The sequence below is a fragment of the Rhinatrema bivittatum genome, chromosome 5 (assembly GCF_901001135.1).
Source record: "Rhinatrema bivittatum chromosome 5, aRhiBiv1.1, whole genome shotgun sequence".
Lineage (NCBI taxonomy): Eukaryota > Metazoa > Chordata > Amphibia > Gymnophiona > Rhinatrematidae > Rhinatrema > Rhinatrema bivittatum.
Window position 1 is genome coordinate 365,461,607 of NC_042619.1, and position 24,766 is coordinate 365,486,372.

At 47.7% G+C, this 24,766-nt stretch overlaps 1 protein-coding gene across 1 annotated transcript in view; it reads right to left on the bottom strand.

Annotated features, from left to right (window-relative positions):
* Positions 1 to 24,766, bottom strand: part of TMEM131 (transmembrane protein 131) — a 334,866-nt gene that overhangs the window by 248,295 nt on the left and 61,805 nt on the right. Inside the window, exons 9-10 of the mRNA XM_029603311.1 lie at positions 21,976 to 22,084; positions 701 to 809 (exon numbers count right to left, since the gene is read on the bottom strand). Of these exons, the coding sequence (XP_029459171.1) occupies positions 701 to 809; positions 21,976 to 22,084 (218 nt within the window). The remainder of the gene's footprint in view (positions 1 to 700; positions 810 to 21,975; positions 22,085 to 24,766) is intronic.

The window sequence follows — 24,766 nt, forward strand, 5'->3', positions numbered from 1 at the left end:
ATTTGTTCTGAGTCCATCTGCTACACGCTAGGAAAATACAGTTTTGCAAATGGAAAATGCAACTTAACTCTGCAATCAGACTCCTTGTCAGTCAATGGATCTCATTTCATACCTAAATCTTAAAATTAATGTGTGTATATGTTGGGGATTGAAATTCATATTTCCAGATATTGTATATAGCAGCTACACGTATTTCTGCATGAAATGTGTTTTCAAAACCTAAATATTAGATGTATATAAATACAAAAATCAATGACATGATTAGCAGCTTTGAACAGCCCTGCAGTAAAGTTCCACATGGGCTCATGATGTGGCACAACACGATACATCTTTGGGTGATATATTAACACCCTGCTCCAGTATTGTGCCTCTGTGCTATGAGCTGCTATGACATAGTAAGTCATATTGACAGTGCATTACTGATTTCCTACACATGTATGGGACGACTATTGTTTAAAAAGTCATGAAGACAAAGTTTGCTTCTCTTCAGAACTTAATGCATGATACAGACTCTAGATTCAAGAGAAGGTTCTCTCCTTCTAAGCCCTAAAAATGAAAAATGTGAATAGTAGCTGTATTTGTAATGTTACGAATTTGAGAAAGAAATGTAGCATACCTACTTTAAACAAACAAAAAGATACACACAATAACCAAGTTACAACAGTAGAGGTACCGGGATTGAATTTTAGTGCAAACTTACCCATCTAATACTTCTGCCTGATACGGAATTTCAAGCTTAGAGTAACTCTTCTCTTTTGCTTTAACAGTTATTTTTCCAGAAAACTGTGATGCTCTCTTAGCTTTTGAAGCTACACCAGACATATAGCAAAAAGGAGGTAGAAAAAAGAAAATACTGTTAATGTTTCTGGGAATAAAAATATACTTTTTTTTTTTAACCTTAAGAAATAATACTGATAATTACTTTCATCTTGTAGTTCACAAAAATATATACACTCCATTAATTCTAACAATGAAATGCAATTTTTGCAATAGATAAGGACAATTTGATCTACTCAGTCTTCCCAGTTGCCAATACCTACACCACTCTAGCTAAGTATATTGTTCAGCTATCAACCACTTGTAGCATATTGCTTACCTGTAACAGGTGTTCTCCTAGGACAGCAGGTTGTCAATCCTCACACATAGGTGACATCATCAGATGGAGTCCAGCACGGAAAACTTCTGTCAAAGTTTCTAGAAAAAATAAAACAAACATAGGAGAAACCCAACTCCGCGGGATGGTGAACGGGTTTTGTGAGGACTAACATCATGCTGTCCTAGGAGAACACCTGTTATAGGTAAACAACTCTGCTTTCTCCTAGGACAAGCAGGATAGTAGTCCTCACACATGGGTGAATTCCTAGTTACAGGATGTCCCTGAAGCAGATTGACCAGACACCTAACCATGTGCCAATGGGCACAATAACAGTGGTGCTGATGGTAACAGAGGGGGAACAGCCTGAACCAGACAAAGGGCCGTAGGCAGGAAGAGTTGGGTTTAAAGCTGAAAGATTCCTGAGGACGGACTGACCAAATCGACTGGCACGTCGGCCACCCCTATCCAGACAATAGTTCGAGGCAAAAGTGTGGAGGGACCTCCACGTCGCAGCCTTGCAAATCTCCTCCATATAGACTGCCCTCAAGTGGGCTACCGAATTCGCCATAGCTCTGACAAAATGAGCCTTGGCATGACCTCCAAGCAGTAGTCCTGTTTGTGCATAGCAGAAGGAAATGCAATCCGTAATCCAGTTGGATAGGGTCTACTTCCCAACAGCAACTCCCAATCTACTTAGTCAAAAGAGATGAAGAGTTGCATGGATTATCTATGACCTTCTGTCCGCTCCAGATAGAAGGCTAAAGTCCTCTTACAGTCCAGTCTGTGCAACGCATGTTATCCTTTGTGCGAGTGTGGCTTGGGAAAGAAGGTAGGCAGGACAACAGTCTGGTTAAGAATGAACTCCATCACCACCTTGGGCATAAAGTCAGGGTGTGTCTGGAGAACCATCTGGTCATGATGGAACTTTGTGTATGGAGGGTAAGTCACCAACGCCTGAATCTCACTGACTCTGCATGCTGTGACTGCCACCAAAAAGATGACCTTCCAGGTCAAGAATTTTAGATCACAGGAGCTCAGCTACTTGAAAGGAGCCTTCATCAGCTGTCAACACCACATTAAGGTCCCATGACACCACAGGAGGCTTCAGGGGCAGTTTCAACTGAAGCAGATCTCACATGAAGCAGTCCACCAAAGGATGGACCAAGATGGGCGAACCATTCACTTCCTGATGGTAAAACCAGACTGCACTCAAATGCACCCAGACAGAATTGGTTCTCAAACCAGCTTCCAAGAGGTAGAAGAAATAATCGAGCAGTTTGTAAGCAGAGCAGGAAAAAGGATCCAAGACACGCTGCTCACACCAAAATGAAAACATCTTCCAGTTCAGGCCATAAGACTTCCTAGTAGAAGGCTTTCTTGAAGCTACCAGGACCAGAGAATCATCATTATCATCTGAGAGATAAAGGGTCTGTAGAATCAACCTCTCAATATCCAGGTCATGAGGAACAGGGCCCAGAGGATGGGATGGCACAGCCTGCCCTGATCCTGAGTGATGAGATCCGGGGTGGTCCCCAGGTGGATCGGTTCTCTGATAGATTCCGCAGGAACGGAAACCAGATCTGCTGGGGCCAAAGTGTAGCTACGAGAATCATAGTCCTGGTGAAGCTTCAAGAGAGTTTTCACCACTAGAGGGATCAGAGGCTATGCATATAGGAGGCCCTGGCTTCAGTTGCAGCTGAAGGCATTCAAAGCTGGGGCTCCATCCATAAGAACATAAGAAAATGCCATACTGGGTCAGACCAAGGGTCCATCAAGCCCAGCATCCTGTTTCCAACAGTGGCCAATCCAGGCCATAAGAACCTGGCAAGTACCCAAAAACTAAGTCTATTCCATGTAACCATTGCTAATGGCAGTGGCTATTCTCTAAGTGAACTTAATAGCAGGTAATGGACTTCTCCTCCAAGAACTTATCCAATCCTTTTTTAAACACAGCTATACTAACTGCACTAACCACATCCTCTGGCAACAAATTCCAGAGTTTGTGCGTTGAGTAAAAAAGAACTTTCTCCGATTAGTTTTAAATGTGCCCCATGCTAACTTCATGGAGTGCCCCCTAGTCTTTCTACTATCCAAAAGAGTAAATAACAGATTCACATCTACCCGTTCTAGACCTCTCATAATTTTAAACATCTCTATCATATCCCACCTCAGCCGTCTTCTCCAAGCTGAAAAGTCCTAACCTCTTTAGTCTTTCCTCATAGGGGAGCTGTTCCATTCCCCTTATTTTGGTAGCCCTTCTCTGTACCTTCTCCATCGCAATTATATCTTTCTTGAGATGCGGCGACCAGAATTGTACACAGTACTCAAGGTGCGGTCTCACCACGGAGCGATACAGAAGCATTATGACATTATTCGTTTTCTTCACCATTCCCTTTCTAATAATTCCCAACATTCTGTTTGCTTTTTTGACTGCCGCAGCACACTGAACCGACGATTTCAATGTGTTATCCACTTTGACGCCTAGATCTCTTTCTTGGGTTGTAGCACCTAGTATGGAACCCAACTTTGTGTAATTATAGCATGGGTTATTTTTCCCTATATGCATCACCTTGCAGTTATCCACATTAAATTTCATCTGCCATTTGGATGCCCAATTTTCCAGTCTCACAAGGTCTTCCTGCAATTTATCACAATCTGCTTGTGATTTAACTACTCTGAACAATTTTGTGTCATCTGCAAATTTGATTATCTCACTCGTCGTATTTCTTTCCAGGTCATTTATAAATATATTGAAAAGTAAGGGTCCCAATACAGATCCCTGAGGCACTCCACTGCCCACTCCCTTCCACTGAGAGAATTGTCCATTTAATCCTACTCTCTGTTTCCTGTCTTTTAGCCAGTTTGCAATCCACGAAAGGACATCGCCACCTATCCCATGACTTTTTACTTTTCCTAGAAGCTTCTCATGAGGAACTTTGTCAAACGCCTTCTGAAAATCCAAGTATACTACATCTACCAGTTCACCTTTATCCACGTGTTTATTAACTCCTTCAAAAAAGTGGAGCAGATTTGTGAGGCAAGACTTGCCCTGGGTAAAGCCATGCTGACTTTGTTCCACTCGATACAGGCAGCAGAAAAGTGTCACCTTGTTGTTGCAGGGGGATGCGAACAGATCCACATTTGGGGTCCCCCAGAGATGAAAGATATGATTCGCTACCACCTGGTGCAATGACCACTCATGGGGCTGGAATGCTCGACTTAACCTGTCTGCTATGACATTATCAATTCCAGCCATGTACATGGCTCGAAGCACTATCCCCTGGGACAGTGCCCAGTACCATATCTGAACAGCTTCCTGACACAGGAGGAACGATCTTGTGGCCCCCTGCTTGCTGATGTACCACATCGCAACCTAATTGTCAGTCTGAATCAGGACCACCTTGCCAACCAGTCAATCCATGAATGCCTAGAGAGTGTACCTGATCACCTGTAGCTCCAGGAATTTGATCTGGCATTGAGCTTCCTGGGTGAATCATAGACCTTCGACATGGGCTCCCCACTCCAGATTGAAAGAATCCATGATGAACCTGGGGAGATTGAAAAGACACCTCCTGCTTCGGTTCGGAGAGGGCCCCCACCCCACCAGGACAAAGTCCAGAAAAGACGGGGTAACCTGGATGCGAGCCTGGAAGTTCTGAGTGGTCTGACGCCACTGAGATCTCGGAGTCCATTGGCAAAGAGAGTAATATGGACAGTAGTGGCCATGTTCTTATGTTCTTATGCTTTGCAGAGACCCGCTGGCACCGCCCCTGCAAAGGACGCCAAAGTCGATGCCCTACTGTGGGGTAGAAAGGCCTTCGCCTGTGCCATATCCAGCAGGGCTCCTTTAAAGTCCAGCTGGGTCAACGGGTGCAGATGAGACTTCGAGTAGTTGATCACAAAGCCAGATGACTCCAGCACATGGATTGTTAAGCACAGAGAACGCATCGTCCCCGACTGTGGAACTTTTTTTTTTTTTAACCAGCCAATCGTTACCTGCGCAGGTGTGCCCCCACCACTGCCAGGCACTTGGTAAAGTCGCCTGGTGTGGATGCCAGACTGAACGGCAACACCTGGTACTGGAAGTGGTGTTTGCCCACTACAAAGAAAAGATACTTTCTGTGACCCCAAAAGATCTCAATGTGAGTATAGATGTCTTTTAAATTGCAGGAGCAGAGGAAGTCCTCTGTTTGTAAGAGGGGCATCAGGGTGCCCAGCGAGACCATCTTGAACTTTTCCTTCTTTAGAAATCTGATCAAGACCCTTAGGTCCAGGATGGGGCAGAGACCCCGGTTTTCTTTAGAATCAGAAAATACTGGGAGTAGAAACTCCCGTCCCCATTGCCCTGATAGGACAGGCTCAACCGCTCTGGCCATTACTAGGATAGAGAACTTGGTCAAGAGGATCTCCTGACACGCTGATGGCCCCCAAAAGGGAAATAGAGGAGAATCTGGCAGAACACCAATAGATTCAACCTGTACCCCCGCCGATTGATGGACAGAACCCACTGGTCTGAAGTGACTGCTGGCCATCTACCTGCAAAGAATCGAAGCAGACATACAACTGGGGGAATCCCCTGCACGAGGAAGGGCGGCTGGCTCTTGCTCCCTCCTCTTCAGTCAAAACCCCATAGTGGAGCTTGGCTGGGGAGCTGGCTGAAGCTTGGGCACTTGCTGTTGCCTGGGGTGGCCCCAAGAGCTCACCCTATGTGGACAGGATCGAGACGCCGGCGGGTAATACTTCTGCTGATGATAGAAAGAATGGCGCGGTCCTTGCCGTCCTGACTTCCTGGCTGAAGATGGTGGATCCAAGGTATTGGCAGACAGATGCTGGAGAGTTTCATGGTGGTCACATAACTGAGCCACCCCATTCCTCACCTTATCGCCAAAGATATTACTACTGGTACATAGCAAGTCAGCAAGCTTCTGCACCTCTGGCCGGAGGTCAGAGGCCCAGAGGCAAGCCATCCGGTGAGCGCCAATCCCAGAGGCCACAACTCTAGCCACCATCTCAAACACATCACAGGTGGAATGCACCTCATGTTTCTTGCACTCAAGGCCCTAATGTACAGCTGCCATTAACGCTCTTGCTGCTGCTGGAGCAGACGGTCGGCCATCTCTTGAACCTGCTTCCAGCGTTTACAGGAGTATTAAGTCATATAAAGTTGGTATGAAGCTATCAGCATGGCGCCCTGCAAAACCTTACCACCCAGCGCATCCTTTGCCCTGTGGTCTCTCCTAGGGGGAGCAAAGACATGGGTCTGGGAGCGCCTGGCCTTTTTGAGCGCAGACTCAACCGCCAACGATTGGTGGGGGAGCTGACGCTTCTCAAAGCCAGTGGCCTATTGCACCAGGTACACACCCCATCATCCTGCCTATTGACAGGCAGCACCATGAGAGGGAGTTCCCACAGTTGCAGGAGCAGTCATAGACAGGAAGAGTCACCACCTCTTTCGGAGCATCCACAAACTGGAGGATTTCCAGCATCTTGTGCCGTGCATCATCCGTCATTAGCTGGAACTGTATGGTTTCCATCATGGCCAGGACAAACCCCATGAAGGCAGGGACCATTGACGCTCCTCCTGGGGAGACAGGTCAGAGGGAAGATCCTCGGAAGCCTCCAATGTAGAATCACAGGTGTCCTCCCCTATGGATCATAAGGGGCATCCTCCTAACTAAGGAATCGGGAGGAAACCCTGGGGATGCCCTGAGGCTTGGGCATTGACAGTCCCAATAGCCCTGATGGAACCGCAGGCAGTACCAGTAGGGTCGGCTGAGAAGCCAGAGGGCGCCTTGGTGTCACTGACCATGAGGGCTCTTCCTCATCTGAGGAGCCATGAACGAGGACAGCATTGGGCCAAGGAAGCACTGGTGCCCTGCGAGGCATCGATGGTTCCCAGGGCACTGGAGCCAACTGGGTGGGGAAGATGCTGAGAAGAACATCGAGGTATTCCAACAGCAGCTCCAGCAGGAAGGTTGTGGCCACGAGTACCGAGGGAGGCACCGGTTCGATGCCCTGGAGGGTTCGATCCACCGCTAGCTGCACCCTGCACTCCAGCTCCTCCTCCGGCGAAGCGGGAGGAGGGGTGCCCTGATCCTCCTTGGAACTGCGAAGGAGATAGCCAGTACCAGAATTGGCAAGGACTACCTTGATGCCACGGCATTGATGGAGGTCAAAGCCTCCTCGGCTCTGGGGTGCTTTGGGGGCATCGTGGTAAGAACCAGTGCCAACCCAAGCCCGGCTCCATACTCTGACACTGACCAATGCCAATGTTTTCTCAGTTTCCCACAATGCTCTTCCTGGTCTTTCCTTGGCACACAGGTGGAAGGCATAGATCCAGAGGTCCATGACTGAGAAGAAACTGAAGAGGACCTATCCCCCACCCTCACCCCTCCAGAGTCACTGGTAGAGGGCCAGATGGCAAGGGATCGATGGCCATCGGTTCCCCACGATCCTTTGGAGTCTAAAACACTGACTCAGAAGGCTCGGACTGCTTAGGTCTGCTCCATCTTGTCAAGGCTGGCTCAACAGCCCTTAGGAGTCATCTGATCGCACAGATGACACTCCCGAACATAGTGGGATGCCCCCAGGCAGTGGATACTAGGGAAGTGCATTCATTTTTGCCGAACTGGAAAATTTCAAAGAAATAGTCCAATTCGGCAAGGATCGGAGGACCCGAATCCTGAGACGGATTTTCCCCGAACTTCAGGGAAAATTCATTGTTCGGGTTAGCGTGGGGGGAGGGGGGGCACATTTATTTTTAAAAAAAACCCCAGTGCACACAATTCACTAAAACAAATTATTCAAATTAGGGCCCGCAGTAAAATGAGGCGCTACGGACACTAGTGCGTCCCTAGCGCCTCTTTTTTGACAGGAGTGGCAGCTGTCAGCGAGATTGACAGCAGATGCTCAATTTTGCCGGCGTCTGTTCTCAAACCCGCTGACAGCCACGGGTTCGGAAACCGCCCGCCGGCAAAATTGAGCGTCCGGTTTTCAACCCGCGATCCGATTTAAAAATTTTTTTAATTTTTAATTAATTTCTAACTTTTTAAACCTCCGACTTAATATCGCCATGATATTAAGTCGGAGGGTGTACAGAAAAGCAGTTTTTACTGCTTTTCTGTGCACTTTCCCAGTGCCGGTAGAAATTAATGCCTACCTTTGGGTAGGCACTAATTTCTGAAAGTAAAATGTGCAGCTTGGCTTCTTGATCCAGCGTGCTATGGTCGCTCGCGACGCCGCATCCCCTTGTTTCTTCCCACTGTGAAGGACGAATAGATGGTCCGTCTTTCGTACGGATTCCGACCTTTCCAGGTATCGGACTAGGAGCCTGCCGACGTTGAGATGGCGTAGACTTCGAGCCTCTTCCGAATTCTTATGCTCATCTGGCGATGGTAGCGAGATGGTTTGGTTGAAATGGGACACCACTTTGGGGAGGAATGACGGAACTGTGGGTAACTGGATGGTTCCTGGGGTGAGTCTGAGGAACGGCTCTCTGCAGGATAGTGCTTGTAGCTCGGATTTAAGACGGGCTGAACAGACTGCCAGCAGGAAGGCTGTCTTCAGTGTTAATAGTCGGAGAGACAGGCCGCGGAGAGGTCTGAAGGAGGTTCCTGTTAGGAAATCTAGGACCAGGTAGAGGTTCCGAAGAAGCACCGGCCACTTCAGGGGTGGTCGGATTTGCTTGACTCCTTTCAGAAAGCGGAAGATATCTGGGTGAGAGGCTAGCCTGCCACTCTCATTCTTGGTTCCGTAGCATGACAATTTATTTTATTTTATTTAAGGTTTTTATATACCGGCATTCATGATAAAATCACATCATGCTGGTTTACATTAAAACAGTGGTGCATAGAAAGAAAAAACAAACTGGAACTGTAGTGCGGAAGAAAGCAGTTATAAAAAACAGGGATGCTTAAACTGGGAGAGGAAGGAAAAAGAAAAGGTTAATAGCATTTTAAATATTTACAACGAATAGTTAAATGAGCTGGTTGTGTTATACAATACGGCCATCTGTACCTTGATGGAGTTGAGAGACAATCCCTTCTGTAGGCCGTTCTGCAGGAATTCCAAAATCACAGGAATTTTGACTGAGCATGGTATGATGTCACGGTCCTCGCACCAGGCTTCGAATACTCTCCAAATCCTTATGTATGTTAGGGATGACACGAATTTGCGTGCACAGAGTAGGGTGTCAATTACTGCCCCCGAGTATCCGCTCTTCTTTAGGCCAGTCCTCTCAATGGCCAGACCATAAGAGAGAATCGAGCTGGATCCTCGTGGAGGATCAGTCCCTGCTGGAGCAGGTCTCTGTGTGGAGGTAGTGGAAGGGGGCGTCCTGTCAGTTTTCGCATGTCTGCGTACCATGGTCTTCTTGGCCAGTCTGGGACCACTAGAAGTACTGGTCCCCTGTGGTGTTCTATCTTGTGGATGACTGCGCACAATAGGGGCCACGGCGGGAAGGCATATAACAGAGTCTCCTGTGGCCAGGTCTATACCAGGGTATCGATTCCCTGGGACTGGGGTTCCCGTCTGTGGCTGAAGAAACTGGGTACTTGGGCGTTGGACCGGTTTGCCAGGAGGTCCATGGTTAGTGTTCCCCAACAGCTTACAATCAATTGGCATGCTGTGGTTGACACCTTCCCCATTCTCCTGGATCTAGACTTTCTCTGCTGAGGTAGTCTGCAGCGATGTTGTCTTTCCCGGCGATGTGGATGGCCCAGAGCTCTTGAAGATTCACTTCTGCCATTGACATTAGGAGGTCTATTTCCAGAGACACTTGCTGGCTTCTGGTTCCTCCCTGACGGCTGATGTAGGCCACTGTTGTAGCGTTGTCCGACATTACTCTGACCGCTTTGTCTCGGAGTCTGTGACTGAACCTTAGGCAGGCTAGTTTGACTGCCCGGGCTCCTAGGAAATTAAATGTTCCATCCAGACTCTTCTTCGTTCCATTGCCCTTGGGCGGTTAGCTCCTGGCAGTGTGCTCCCCATCCTCGTAGGCTGGCATCCGTGGTGAGTAGGATCCAGGTTGGTGAGGATAGTCTCGCTCTCTGGATCAGATGGGCTTCTTGTAGCCACCATCGTAGTTGGGCCCGAACTCTGTCCAGGAGCTGAAGACATACAGTGTAGTTCAGGGACAGTGGATTCCATCATGATAGTAGTGAGCGTTGTAGGGGTCTCATGTGAGCTCGTGCCCATGACACTACTTCCAGTGTGGATGCCATGAGAATGAGGACTTGTAGGTAATCCCATGCTGTAGGGCGACTTTCGCTCAACAGGGTTCAAAACTGGGTCATCAGTTTTGATCTCCTTGTCTGTGTCAAGATGACCTTGTTTTGTTTGGTGTCGAACTGGATTCCCAAGTATTCTAGAGATTGGAGGGCTGCAGGCAGCTCTTGTTTGTGTTGACCACCCACCCGAGGCTCTCCAGTAGAGTTTTGACTGTTGGTTGCTTGGTGGCTTTCCTCTGGGGATTTCACCCTGATCAGCCAATCATCTATATAAGGGTGTACGCGGATTCCTTCCTTCCTCAGTGTTGCTGCCACCACCACTATGATCTTGGTGAACGTCCGGGGTGCAGTGGTAACCCGAAAGGTAGTGCCCGGAACTGGTGATGAAGGTCCAGGATCAAGCAGTTTAGAAAACGCTGATGCTCTTGATGGATCGAAATGTGTAGGTAGGCGTCTGGCAGATCCAGGGATGTAAGGAACTCTCCCGGTTGTATCGCCCTTATTACAGAGTGTAGAGTTTCCATGCGGAAGCGAGGAATCTTCAGGTGACGGTTGACCGCCTTGAGGTCCAGGATGGGTCTGAACGTTCCTTCTTTCTTGGGGACGACAAAATAGATGGAATAATGTCCAGTATTTATTTGTTGTGGAGGCACTGGTGTTATAGTCTCTAAGGCTAACAATCTGGTCAGTGTAGCTTCCACTTCCATCCTCTTGGAAGGGTCGTGGCAGGGAGATTCCACAAACTTGTCCGGAGGGAAGTGGTGGAAACCCAGGTAATATCCCTCTGAATGATGGATAGGACCCACTTGTCTGAAGTTCTCGACCCATCTTTGGAAGAATAGGGCAAGTCTGCCCCCTATGGCTTCTTCCTTTGGACGGGTCGGCTGATTTTCATTGTGGGGTGCGCTGGGGCCTGAGCCGGCTCCCTTTTTGTTGTGCTTGTTCCGAAAGGACTGGCTCCGGCCTGCGGGGCAGGCCGCTTGATATGTGCTTCTATGTGGGTTGAAGCACTGTGATCCTCTGCCCCTGGAGGTTCAAGGGAAGGATCGCTAGTTTCTCTTATTCCTGTCCTCCGGTAGCCACAGCAGTGGGGACTCGCCCCATTTGTTAGCTAGTTTCTCTAGTTCTCTTCCGAACAGGAGCGTTCCCTTGAAAGGCATCCTTGTGAGTCTCATTTTGGAGGATGCGTCGGCCGAACAGTTTCAGAGCCAGATTTGTCTTCTGGCTGCCACGGCGGATGACACTCCTCTAGCTGCGGTGCGTACCAGATCAGAAGCAGCATCCGCGAGGAATGATACTGCTGGTTCCAGGGCCTCCCCAGGAGTGTTGGTTCCTGGTCTGTGCTAAGCAGGCGCGTGTCACCACGGTACAGCAGGCCATCTGTAAAGACATAGCGGAGACATCAAAGGACTGTTTGAGGATAGATTCCAGACGTCTGTCTTGAGCATCCTTGAGTGCTGCTTCTCCCCCTCCACCGGGATAGTAGTGCACTTTGAGACCGTGCAGACCATGGCATCCACTTTTGGACATGCCAGGAGATCTTTGGTGGCTGGTTCCAGAGGGTACATGGCTGCCAGAGCCCAGCCCCCTTTGAACATAGTTTCTGGGGCATCCCATTCCAGGTCAATTAGTTGCTGGACGGCTTGTAATAGTGGGAAATGGCGGGAGGTATGACGGAGTCCTTCTAGTAGTGGGTTCGTCTTAGGTTCCCCCAAGGGATAGGCAAGCTCTTTTAAGCTGTGTGTGACCAGGTCTGGAGGCTCATCCTTGTTGAAGAGTCTCATGGTTCGATGGTGCTCTGTCCCCGCATGGAGTTCCCCTTCCTCCAGTGGTTTTGAATCCTCATCCGAGTTGTCCGTGTCCCTGAAGGTGGAGTTTCTGGGCAGTGGGATCACTTCCCTGGGCATAGAATGTCCCGGGATGTTGAGGTCCTCTGGTTGAGCCTGTGGCTGTATTATATGAGGCCCCGGTTGCATGTGGACAAAGGTATGCAGACCTTTGAAGAATTCCACCCAGGATATAGATGCTGGGTCTAGAATAAGGGGCGCTATGTCCCTGGGGAGCCCCGTTTGAGGGGGAGGGGGGTCCCGCTGTGCAATACTAGGTCCGGCGTACTGCTGAAGAGGCTGGAACCCGGTACCGGCTCAGGAGGGACATGAGTTGTTTCCCCTAGGGCCTCTTCGCACTGTATACACAGGGCCGTGACCTCCTCATGATGTGTAGCTCTAATGTGGCATGCTGGGCAAAGGCCCTGAGGTTTGAGTTTCTTTTCCGGTGGTGCCACGACTTGTAAGCGTAGGATACAGTTGTGCGCTCCGGTGCATCGAAGTTGTGCGCTTAGGTTTGGTGTGCGCGCTGCTATGCGCACAGATCGAAGTTATGCGCCCGGCACAGTAAGCATGTGGCTATGCGCGTCGCTTGTGCGCACTGTACTTGGGTGCGCGACGTTGTGCGCACAAGGTATTTGTGCACACGGATCAGAACAGCGGACAGGGCGGTGAGCAAATCAAAATGGTGACGGCGACCACGCGGACAATATGGTGACCTCGGAGGGTCTCCACATGGGAGGACCCTCTGATCTGACCAGGGTCTAGCCCTGCTAGGGTAGATCAACCCGGTGGCAATGGTGCCGACTGGCGACCTGTGCGATTCCTCGAGCTTCGGAGACCAGAGACTTTTAAATAGATTTCTACCTTACCTTGTCTCCGCGCTTCCCGGTCTCGTTCCGGGCGGTCTCCAGCTGCGGGGGGAGAGAAAAAATACCTTCATCGCCGTGCTCGAAGTTGCACCCGCTGCCTCTCAGCCTCACCCGATGTCGAGGGCTAGGTCCCCGCCGAGGGTCAGTCGCCGGCCCGAGGCTTACCTCTGAGGGATCGCGGAAATCACCTTGGGAATTCTCAACTGGGGGAGGGACCCAATGGGTGTCACCGCAGGAGAGCGGGGCTAGTCTGTAGAGGTAAGTTTTCTTCTTATTTTGGTTTTCTTTGGTAAAATTACTCTAATGCTGTGCGAGCGTGCATAGAGTCCCTAACTGCTATGGAGACGGAAAATACTGAAGAGTTGCACTTTCTGCAGGGGTATATGTACTAGGGCTGACGTCAGATTGAAATCTGATCCATCTCCAACTGCTATCAGGAGTACACTAGACTCATTGGTCCTGAGTCCATCTGCTACACACTAGGAAATTGACATTTGGAGAGCATGTGCCACTGCCATCTGTTCTTTTCCCTCTTGCTTTGGAGCAGAGGGAAAAGGTGGGAGAGCCATCAAAGGCTGGCATTAGAAGGGCAGGGGCAGCACAAGTGCAATGCCCAAAACCAGAAGTGTGCTCTGCTATGGTTACTGCTTCTAAGTCAATATTATCGACTGATTCTGAGAGGAATGTTTGCGATTCTTTGAATTAGAAACTGAAGAGCTAGAAGGTGAAGAAAGTTTTCGAGGATCAGTCAATAGCATCTTAGCCTATAGTGTAGTGATGGGAGAGAAAGAGGATACTGATGGTGTTCAGAGCAATTCCCAGGAACAGGCAGTTAAGATAGTGAGAGTCATGCATCAGGCATTTTTCCTCATGATCCACCCTCAACCTCAACTCCAATGCCAGCAGCAGCCCCCAAGGATGTAGAGAAGAGATCATGGATGACATCCCTGATCTGGAGACATTTTAAAGTAAGGGAAGATCTGCATCTTGTTCAGTGTATTCACAGCAGTAAGGATATTAGTTGAGGGAAGCAACCCTCTGTCCAAAGCATGTATGCATCACCACCTCTAGAAGCAGCCCTAGGGGAGGGGAGCAGTATTAGCCTGGGAACCACTTCTGCCACTCCAAGTAAAAGCGCTATTAGCTATGCACATTTTGGATGTGTTAATCCCTTTATCGCATGTCCAACCATGGGTTAAACCAGTGCACTAGCCTGAGTGCACAGTATTGCATTGGCCTATCAATGCACTATTAAACTCTGGAATTCATTGCCGGAGGATGTGGTTAAGGCAGTTAGCATAGCTGGGTTTAAAAAAGGGTTTGGACAAGGCACTACTTATTTCTGCATGATAGCAGCCTGGGATCTAGTTACTGTTCGGGATCTTGTGATCTGGATTGGCCACTGCTGGAAACAGATATTGGGCTTGATGGATACTCATGTCTTACCCAGTATGGCAATTCTTATATTCTTATGGTCTCCTCCATTTCCTCTGTTTTCTCCATACCTAGGGCTTTCTACCAATTTGGTTGGAGCTTTGGGGGCATTCTTGCCACTCTGGGTGGCTGCTTTGCTACTCTTATGATGCTTTGGGGTATTCATGCCACTCTCATTTGCTTTTACCATCTATCTCTGCCTTGGGAGTGTTTCTGCTTCTTTTGGTGCTTTGCTCCCACTTCATGATGTCTTGAGCTGTTTATGCCCCACTTGGTTCTACTTTGCTGCTCTAGTACAGCCTTAGGGGTGGGGGTTACAGTCACTGTTGTTGATGTCCTTTGTCCCACTTTTGGAGTCTTGGGGTGTTCTAGACATTCTTGCTGCTGCATTGCTTCTCTTGACAATGCCTTGGATAACTCCTGCTGGTAGCGTTTTCCCCCATTGCGGGTCTTTGGGCTCTTTGTGCCACTTTTGGAGCCACAGTGACAGTCTTGATGGGTTGGGCCTTCGCTCTTCTGTTGTCTACAGACCAGTTTCATTAGAAATCACTACAGAAGCCCAATTTGAAAGCCCAAAATATGCTGCATTGCTTCCCCTACTGACTACATTGGAAAATGAACAAAAATGAAATGTTTTTCATTTGAAACAAACCAAACAAATAACTTCTACCAATGAAACTAATGATCTAACCAAAACAAATACTTTTAAATTGCACATGCCTAAAAGCCACTTCTATTGGAAGTTGATATTTCTGAAAAATATTCCCTGTTCTTCCAGTTTTAGATTTCCAGTAGTCACCTAATCTAAAGCAAAAACTATTGAAAATCATGCTTCAAAAAGAATTGCACATGAAAGAAAAGATACAAAATCCTGCAATAAACCATGTTGAAAAAGCAAATGTTGCTTACCTGTAACAGGTGTTCTCACAGGACAGCAGGATGTTAGTCCTCACATATGGGTGACATCACAGGATGGAGCCCAATCATGGAACACTTTTGTCAAAGTTTCTAGAACTCTGACTGGCACCTACTGGGCATGCCCAGCATGGCACTAAACCTGCAGCCAGCAAGGGTCCCTCGAGTCTTGTTTAAAGCTACAGGAAGTGCCGAAAAATAAAAGAAAACGTAACGAACCCAACACCGCAGGGCGGTGGGTGGATTTTGTGAGGACTAACATCCTGCTGTCCTGTGAGAACACCTGATACAGGTAAGAAACATTTGCTTTCTCACAGGACAAGCAGGATGGTAGTCCTCACATATGGGTGAGTACTGAGCTGAGGATGTCAGAGAAATGCACCAAATGTACCCAAGATGTGCAATAGGTACAAGGACTGGGGTGGAATTTGGTAGAGGGCATCCTGAACCCTAATGGGCAGGCGGAAGGGTGTTGGCACATCAAGTTGTAAAAAGGTTGCACAAGACAGACTGGCCGAAGATGGAATCTGGTCTTCCGGCCTTGTCTAAGCAATAATGGGCTGTAAATGTATGGAGAGAACTCCAGGTAGCAGCCCTGCAAATGTCAGGAAGCGGCACAGAGCCTAGGTGTGCTACTGAAGTCGCCATGGCCCTCACAGAGTGCACGTTCTTGAAGTGGAATGCCTGCTTGCTGATAGCAAAAGGATATGCAGTCCGCTAACCAGGAGGAGAGAGTCTGCTTACCCACAGGCTGCCCCAATTTGATGGAATGGAAAGAGACAAAGAATTGAGTGCTTTTCCTGTGGGCAGCTGTACAGTCTAGATAGAAGGCTAGAGCCAGTTTGCAGTCAAGGGTATGCAGACCCTGTTCTCCTGGATTGGAGTGGGGCCTGGGAAAGAAGGTAGGTAGTATAATGGATTGATTAATGTGAAACTCCGATACTACCTTAGGTAAGAACTTAGGGTGAGTGCAGAGTACTGCCCGGTCCTGCAGAAGTTTAGTGTAAGGCGGATAGGTAACTAGGGCCTGTAACTCACTAACTCTGCGAGCAGATGTGATTGCCAAAAGAAAAATCACTTTCCATGTGAGATAGCGAAGATCACAGGTTTGGAGAGGCTTGAATGGTGGTTTCATGAGCCGACCCAAAACTAGATTGAGGTCCCAAGAAGGGGCCGGAGGGCATAGTGGACGCTTGAGGTGAAGCAAGCCTTTCAGAAAATGTGTTACGAGGGGTTGTACTGAAATAGGAACATCCCCGACATCTTTATGGAAGGCGGCCACCACACTGACATGCATTCTGATGGAGGAAGATTTTAGCCCTGATTTTGACAAGTGCCAAAGATAGTCTAGAAATTTCTTGGTGGAATAGGTAAAGGGATCAAGGGATTGAGAAGAACACCATGCCTTAAACCTGTTCCATTTGTATAGGTAAGACTTTCTCGTGGAAGGCTTACGAGAAGCAATCAGGATACGGGAAACTGGCTCCGAAAGGTTAAGTGGCTGAAGAATTAACCTTTCAACATCCAGGCCATCAGGGACAAAGCTTGAAGACTGAGGTGGCGTAGGCACCCGCCGTTCTGAGTGATCAGAAGCGGGTCCTTTCCCAAAGGAATGTGCCTGCAAATGGAGAGATCCTGATGTATTGGATACCACACTTGGTGAGGCCAGTGAGGTGCTATCAGGATCATGCATCCTTTGTCCTGACGTAACTTCACGAGATTCTTCGAGAGAAGTGGAAGTGGAGGGAATGCATATAGGAGACCGGTTGCCCATGAGAGGGAGAACGCATCTCTTGGCTGTGAGTGTTGGCTGCGAGTGAGAGAGCAAAAGTTCTCTAACTTGCAGTTTTGAGGTGAAACAAAGAAGTCTATGCGAGGATGACCCCAACGTTGGAATATTGCATCCGCTACTGTGGGGTTGAGTGACCACTCGTGCGGATGGAAAGCGCGACTTAGGTTGTCCGCCAACACATTGTCTACTCCCGGCAAATAGGTGGCCCTGAGGTACATTGAGTGGGAGAGGGCCTCCGCCCATATCTGCGCAGCTTCCTGACACAGTAGGTAGGAGCCCGTTCCTCCCTGTTTGTTGATGTACCACATGGCCACCTGGTTGTCTGAATCAGGATGACCTGATTGGAAAGGCGATCCTGAAATACCCTGAGAGCATATCTGATTGCTCGAAGCTCCAGGAAATTGATTTGGTGTTTGGCTTCCTCTGGAGACCAAGTTCCTTGTGTTTGCAAATCGGCCACATGGGCTCCCCAGCCGAGGTTGGAAGCACCAGTGGAGAGAATTATCTGAGCGTCTAGAGCCTGGAAGAGCAGGCCTTGGAGGAGATTGATCTGATTTTTCCACCAGGCTAGAGATTGACAGAGTGAGTCGGTGATGTGGATAGTGGTTGACAGAGGTTGGAAGGACTGAGTCCATTGTGACCTTAGAGTCCACTGCATGACTCTCATGGCCAAGCAGGCCATTGGGGTAACCTGTACTGAGGACGCCATGTGTCCCAGTAGGATGAGGAAGTGGTGTGCAGTCATGCGGCGCTGAGACTGTAGCTGGTGTGCGAGGGAGATAAGAGTGAGAGCTCGCTGTTGAGGCAGAAATGCCTTTGCTTGCAAGGTGTCCAAGTCTGCCCCTATGAATGATAAAGTTTGAGATGGGAGTAAGCAGGATTTTGCGTAGTTGACGAGAAATCCTAGCAAAATCAGAGTGTGTAAAGACGTAGGGATGACAGAGCAGCTTGCTGAGTCGGAGCCCTGATCAACCAATCGTCTAGATAGGGGTAGACGTGAACACCTTGAGTCCCGAGGAAGGCTGCTACCACTACGAGGCACTTGGTGAAGACTCGTGGTACAGATGCAAGGCCGAATGGGAGCACTCTGTATTGATAGTGCTTGGGGCCTACTAGAAATCTCTGGAACCTGCGATGAGATGGATTTATCGCAATGTGTGTGTACTCATCTTGGAGATCGAGAAAACAGAGCCAGTCTCCCCTTTGCAGAAGAGGAAGGCGGGAACCCAAGGTTACCATCTTTAACTTTTCTCGTTGGAGGTACTCGTTGAGGGCACATAGGTCCAGAATTGGATGAATGCCTCCCGATTTTTTAGGGATTAGAAAGTACCGGGAATAGAATCCTAGGCCTTGTTGAGAGTAAGGTACTGGTTCTATTGCTCTGGACTGGAGGAGAGAAACCTCCTGCTCCAGGAGTAGTGAGTGGTAGGATGTTCTCTACACCTGTAGAGGTGGGGAGTCCGGTGGAATGGAGAGCTTATGATGGAATGGAGAGATTATGATGGAATGGAGAGATTATGGTGAGGACCCACTGATCTGAGGTGATTGTGTGCCACCTGTTGTTGAAATGGCATAATCGATCTCCCACTGGTACCTGAGGCAGTGGAAACTGGCTGCTGCTCTCTATGCAGGAGTCAAAAACTAGAAGCAGGGCCCGGCTGAGGAGCTGCTTGCAGCTTTTGTTTACAAGGTTGACGAGACTGGGCCTTTTGGAAAGGTTTCGTGGAACGAGTCCTAGACTGGATAGGACTTCTTTGGACGGAAGAATGACTTTTTAGTATCGTTCCTGAAAGGCTGTTTGGAGGAATACTCAGAGGGTAGAGAGAGCTGGCGAAGGGTCTCATGATGGTCCTTGAGTTCCGCCACCATCCGCTGAATCTGTTCCCCAAACAGATTACCTGATCTGCCCTGAATGGGAGACAATCTGTTTTGTACTTCAGGGCGCAAGTCCAAAAGACTTAAGCCAGGCCCATTTCTTGCCGAAATAGCAGTTGCAGATACCCTGGAAGTAGTGTCAAAGATATAAGATCTTATTTCATGCTTCCCTGCCTCAAAACCCTTGTGGTACTAGGGTTAGAAGTGGTTCCTGGAATTGCTGAGGCAGGGACTCTGCAAAGTCCTGTATCTGCTTGAATAAGACCCTGTTGTACTGGGTCATATACAGCTAGTAGGAGGCGATCCGAGAGATAAGCATCGATCACTGGAAGACACGCCGGCCAATGGCATCCAGGAATTTCTGTTCCTTACCTGGGGGAAAGGAAGAGTGGGGTTTTGATCTTTTTGCCCTTTTTTGGGCAGATTCTACAACCACAGATTGGTGATCTAGCTGAGGTTTCTGGAATCCTGGGGCTGACTAGACCAAATAAGTGGTATCAGCTTTTCTGTTGACTGGAGCAACAGAACCAGGGTGTTCCCAATTCTTTTTTGAGGAGATTCAAAAGAAACTGGTGAATAGGGATGGAGGTTATTTCCTTGGGAGCATCCAGGAATTGTAACAGCTCCATCATTTGATGTCTGTCATCTTGTTCAGTCTGCAATTGGAAGGGAACCAATTCAGAAATTTCCTTCACAAAATTTATGAAGGATAGGTCCTCTGGAGGAGAACACTTCCTGCTTTCAATAGGAGAAGGTGGCAATGGCAAGTCATCGGTGTCTTGAGAAGAATCGTCGGTCCAGGTATCATAGGGATCAGGACCTGCCCCTCTAGGAGCCTGAGAAGGACGGGACAATGGTATTCCTGAAGGTCCCGGTCTAGGTTCCGAAGGCATCAAGGGAAGTGCTGGAGGCACCGATGAAGGCATCGAGGGCACTGGTGCAGGCATCGATGGATGGATCGGTGGCGCTGATGGGCGCCTCGGCATCGATGGTTGAGGCATCGGAAGAACTCCCGATGCCAGAATGCGGAACGGTGTTTCCCCTCCCGATGACAGAGTAAGCGGGGAGGGCATCGGAGCCATCGGTGACCCAGGATCCATCGGTGGAAAAGCGGCTATAAGTGCTTCCATCTTCGAGAGCAGCGGGGCCAGTGCTGCTGGAATCGGATCGGTGGATGGTTCCACAATCTGCACCGGTTTCGGTGTCGGAGGAACTTGGAGTCTGTGCATCACCTTATTGATGGCCTCCTGAACCCTCTGGTCCAGTTCTTCACAGAAACCTGGAGCAAGCAGCCCCGGCTCCGGAAGGGAAGAAGGAGGCAGAGGCATAGCCGGAGGGACCACCCTTAAAGGCAGAGTCACGGCTTCCGATACCTGTCTGGGTGAGGTTGCTTCGGTGACCCATCACAGAAAGGGTTGGTGCCTTTTCTGGATGGAGTTTCTTTGATGGCGGCTCGGACGATGGCGAGGTCGAAGATTTTCCTTCCTCGATGGTCTGAGACTTGCGGTGTCTATGCTTCTCTATGATCCCCTCAGTCTTGAGGGGGAGTAGAGGTAGTCGAAGGCCGAGAAGTCATCGATGCCGGGCAGTCACTGGCCGGTGGCCGATACTGGCGTGAAGTGGACTGTGCCGGTTCAGACAACGTCGATGCAATAGACGGCGTCTGAGAACGGGAGAGAAGTTCCATTTTCTCCATTCGGCCTTGCGACCTTTTGGTGTCATTAAGGCACATTTGGTGCAAGTCAGGACATCATGCTCGCACCCGAGACACATTACACAGACTTTATGCAGGTCTGTAACGGACATGGTGCGAGTACAGTCTGGGCACAGACGGAACCCCGACGCCATGGCCTTTGAAAAATTTAGCTGTGGTATGGTCGACGGCCAGTAGGCCGCGAGGGCCAAACTCGACGGGAATCGATCGAAACCGGGTAAAAAACTTACCGGAGTACCGCGGAGTCAAAAATTCGAAGGAGGGATCCCTGTGGGGTATGAAAGTTTTTAGTAATTCCGTGAGGAAAATTCCCGTCAGGAATCTCTGTGGAGCTCCTTAACCCACGTGGCTACTGCTGCACGGAAAAAAGAAGACTGAAGAGGGACCCCTGCTGGCTGCAGGTTTAGTGCCATGCTGGGCATGCCCAGTAGGTGCCAGTCAAAGTTCTAGAAACTTTGACAAAAGTTCCGTGATTGGGCTCCATCCTGTGATGTCACCCATATGTGAGGACTACCATCCTGCTTGTCCTGTGAGAACTGTGGGAGTTCATTAGCATAAAAAAATCATTCATTTTATATATCCATAACCAAATCCAAAAAAAGTGAAGATAGATGCAACATCAGTAAAACAAGTCAGAAGTTAAAAATAAAAATAAACCTCCACAAACATAAGTAACACATTACAGAGAAAAACAAAGTGGCACTCTGGTGGGAGAACACTTTTCTTCCAGGCCATACCATGTGTCAATGACATTATTAGGGTACTTCAAGGGAACCTGAAAACAGCAGAGGAACATAACACATTTACAATTTCAATGATCACTTTGAAGCAAACACAAGGACTAAATATGGATGTCAGTCACCTCATTTACCAGTCTTCTTACACAATCTTTACCACCATCCTTCTCAAGCCTCTCTGAACACATTGCCTTCCCTTCATCCCTTTACTTTAAGGTTCTTTACTGCTTTGAAAAACACTGGTGCAATAATCTAACCTATATTTACTCATATTAAAAATATCATCCTTAACTCATTTTTCACTGAAGGCAGTATAATGCTGGAGAGTTAATCACAAATGAATTTAGAAAGTCCAATGGAAAAAGCATCAGCTACAACTTTTGTTGACCTTTATTTCTAAGCTCTTTGATATAAGCTAGATAGGAAGGCACAAAGAGAAAAAGTTATCAGGGAAAATTACTTTTTTTTTTTTAAAGAAGATACTTACCATCAAAGCTAATGCTTGCAACTTTGGTGTATTTGCTTTCTGAAGCTTTCAACGTAATTGGCTTGAAGTGTACTGTCACAGCTTCATTCTGAGGTGTAGGTCTAATGCTCTGTAAACAAAGGTGAACCAAAAGTATATCACTGAGCATCTAACTTTATTCACTGCAATGATGACAAATCTAAAACAGTGTTTTCTTCCTTGCACTCTGTCATCACATGAGGATGCAGTTTGTTTAGTTGTCACCTTCAGTTTTTCGCTGCTCCTTTAAAAGTAGAATTGATATTTTGTGAACAAGTACAGTACTTGGAATACAGAGAATACTATTGAATGTTTTTCCCCTTAATTGCTGACCTTTGTAATCCTAGCATTCCTGACAAATGCCATGTAAAAAAATACACCATAATATAAAGTCCATTAAAGTTTTATAGAAATTCATTGGTTAATGCAAAGTAATTTCATACTTTATTGCCCAATTGTCTCTGTGCTGTTTTTCAAGTGCACATATGTAGTGAGTTACACAAATTTTCAACTTAATGCACTTAACTTTAAGAATTTAAATTTCAAGAGTTTAAATGGAGGGTTTAAAATGTGTTGCTGTCTGCAGAGTCAGGGTTGAATATTACAATTGGAGCAATCTTTAGTACCATCTTATAATTTATAGTAAATGATAGCAAACAGCAGATAAAGACCAAGTGGCCTATTTAATCTATCCAATTGAGATTCGTGCACTTAGGATAGATGTGCATATAAATTACCAAATTAACCCAACACCAACAGCACCCTCCCCCCATTTTTATCCATATCTTCTGACCTCTCAATCCCTCTTTCCATATCTGCCATAAGCATGTCCAAAATCTTTTAGAGTGTTGGCCTATACTAATGCTTTCTTGGAGTCCTGATGCTAATCACTGCTCCTATTCAGGTCACCCCAATACTCTTCTTGGACATGCAGTGTAGTTATACCATTGCTGTTCTGGGCTTAACTGTCTCTCCATGCTAATTATTCTAGTACTTCATTGCCATCTTCCCACCAGGGATTTCATTTATCACATGCTTTTTAAAATTCTGTTACCATTTTTGTCTCCACCACTTCCTTCAGGAGAGTATTTCAGGCTCCACTAACCTTTTCATGAAAAACTATTTCCTGATGTTATTCCCAATTCTTTCCCTTTACCTCGTGTCCCCTAGTTCTACAATTTTCCTTCCACTGACAAAGGTTTCCTTCTTGTGCATTATCAATACCTTTCAGATGTTTAAATACCTATCATGTCTCCCATCTCTCCTGTCCATTAGGATATATATAGACTAGCAACTGTACCTGTTCTACACCCGGGCAGCAAGCCTTTTTATTGGCACATATGCTCTAGTATGGAAGCATTAGCTGAAAAGGAATAACTAAATTGTTTTCACCCAGGGCAAGGGACGTGGAGGCACATTTGCTAAAGCCAGGGCTGGCAAAGTTTATTTACCAAGCTGTCTCTTGCTCTCCCCCACACCCCCTTCTCCTCTCTCACACACACATTCTCTCCCACCGGCATCTCCCCCCCCCCCCCCCCCCCATGCTCTCTCTCACCCTCCACGACACATTCTCTCTCACCGGCATGCCGTGGGACCTGCGCTGTTCGCGGCATACGGGAGCCTTCCATTTTTGCCTTGAACAGAAAATAGCAGCGGAGACCCCGGCATGCCGCGATCAGAACATGTGCCGCGAGAAGCGCTCCGTTCGCGGCATACCAGGGTCTCCTCTATTTTCTGCCTGTCCCATGATGGCAGCTGTCCTTCTGGTTTTGAATAGTCTTCCGGCGAGGGAAGAAATCTGTGGGAAGGAGGAATTCTGTGCAAAATCTGTATTTCGCAGTACCACTGAGTTCCCCCAGGAGTATCTCTTGTAGCTGATGTTGTGACATAGCCGCTGTATGGCATGTTTGAGCCTCCAAGGCGGCCAGGGAGCTGCCTGCGCCATCTATAGGCGGGCTGGGGAACATGCGCGAACACTGACGGACACACTACCAAGTCCAATATATTATGGATTCCTCTCATCTCATATGACTTGTGATAAAAAAACTTCACACCACTTTGCCTTTTCTCTTGACCATCCCTAGCTTATTTTTATCCTTTCTGAGATATGGTTTCCAGAACTAAACTCAGTACTCTAAGTGAAGTCTCACTAAGAGGAATGATCTTTTTCTGCTGATTACTCCTCTCCATATGCACTACAACATTCTTCTGGCTCTGTCTATTGCTTTATCATACTGTTTTATTACCTTGAGGTCATCAAATACTAACAGACCAAGGTCTCTCTCTCTTGATCTATGAACTTCAGCTCCTCACCCCCCATCACATACCATTCCCTCAGATTTTTATACCCCAAGTGCATGATAATGCATGGATTCTTAACTGCCAAACATTCAACCATGCCAAGCTTCTTAAAATCATTTCTCATACTGTCTACTCTTTTGAAGCCGTGTACTCTATTGCACCTTTTAGTGCCATCCACAAGGCAGCACACTTTGCCTTCTAATTCCTCTGCAATATCTCACAAAGAGCTTGAACAGAGCTCTTCCCAAGACCAATCTCTAAGGCTTGCCACCATGCATCATTTTTTCCTCAGAGTGGATTCCATTTACTACTACTCTCATCTATCATTCAACCAGTTTCATTTTTTTTTTTGTCAAAATACTTTTTATTAACAGGGAGAACGGAATACAGAAATGTCAAACCCTCAACCTGGGTCACAGAATACACTGTTGAACCTTTACAACCATAGTAAGAAAACAAGAAACAGGTCTCA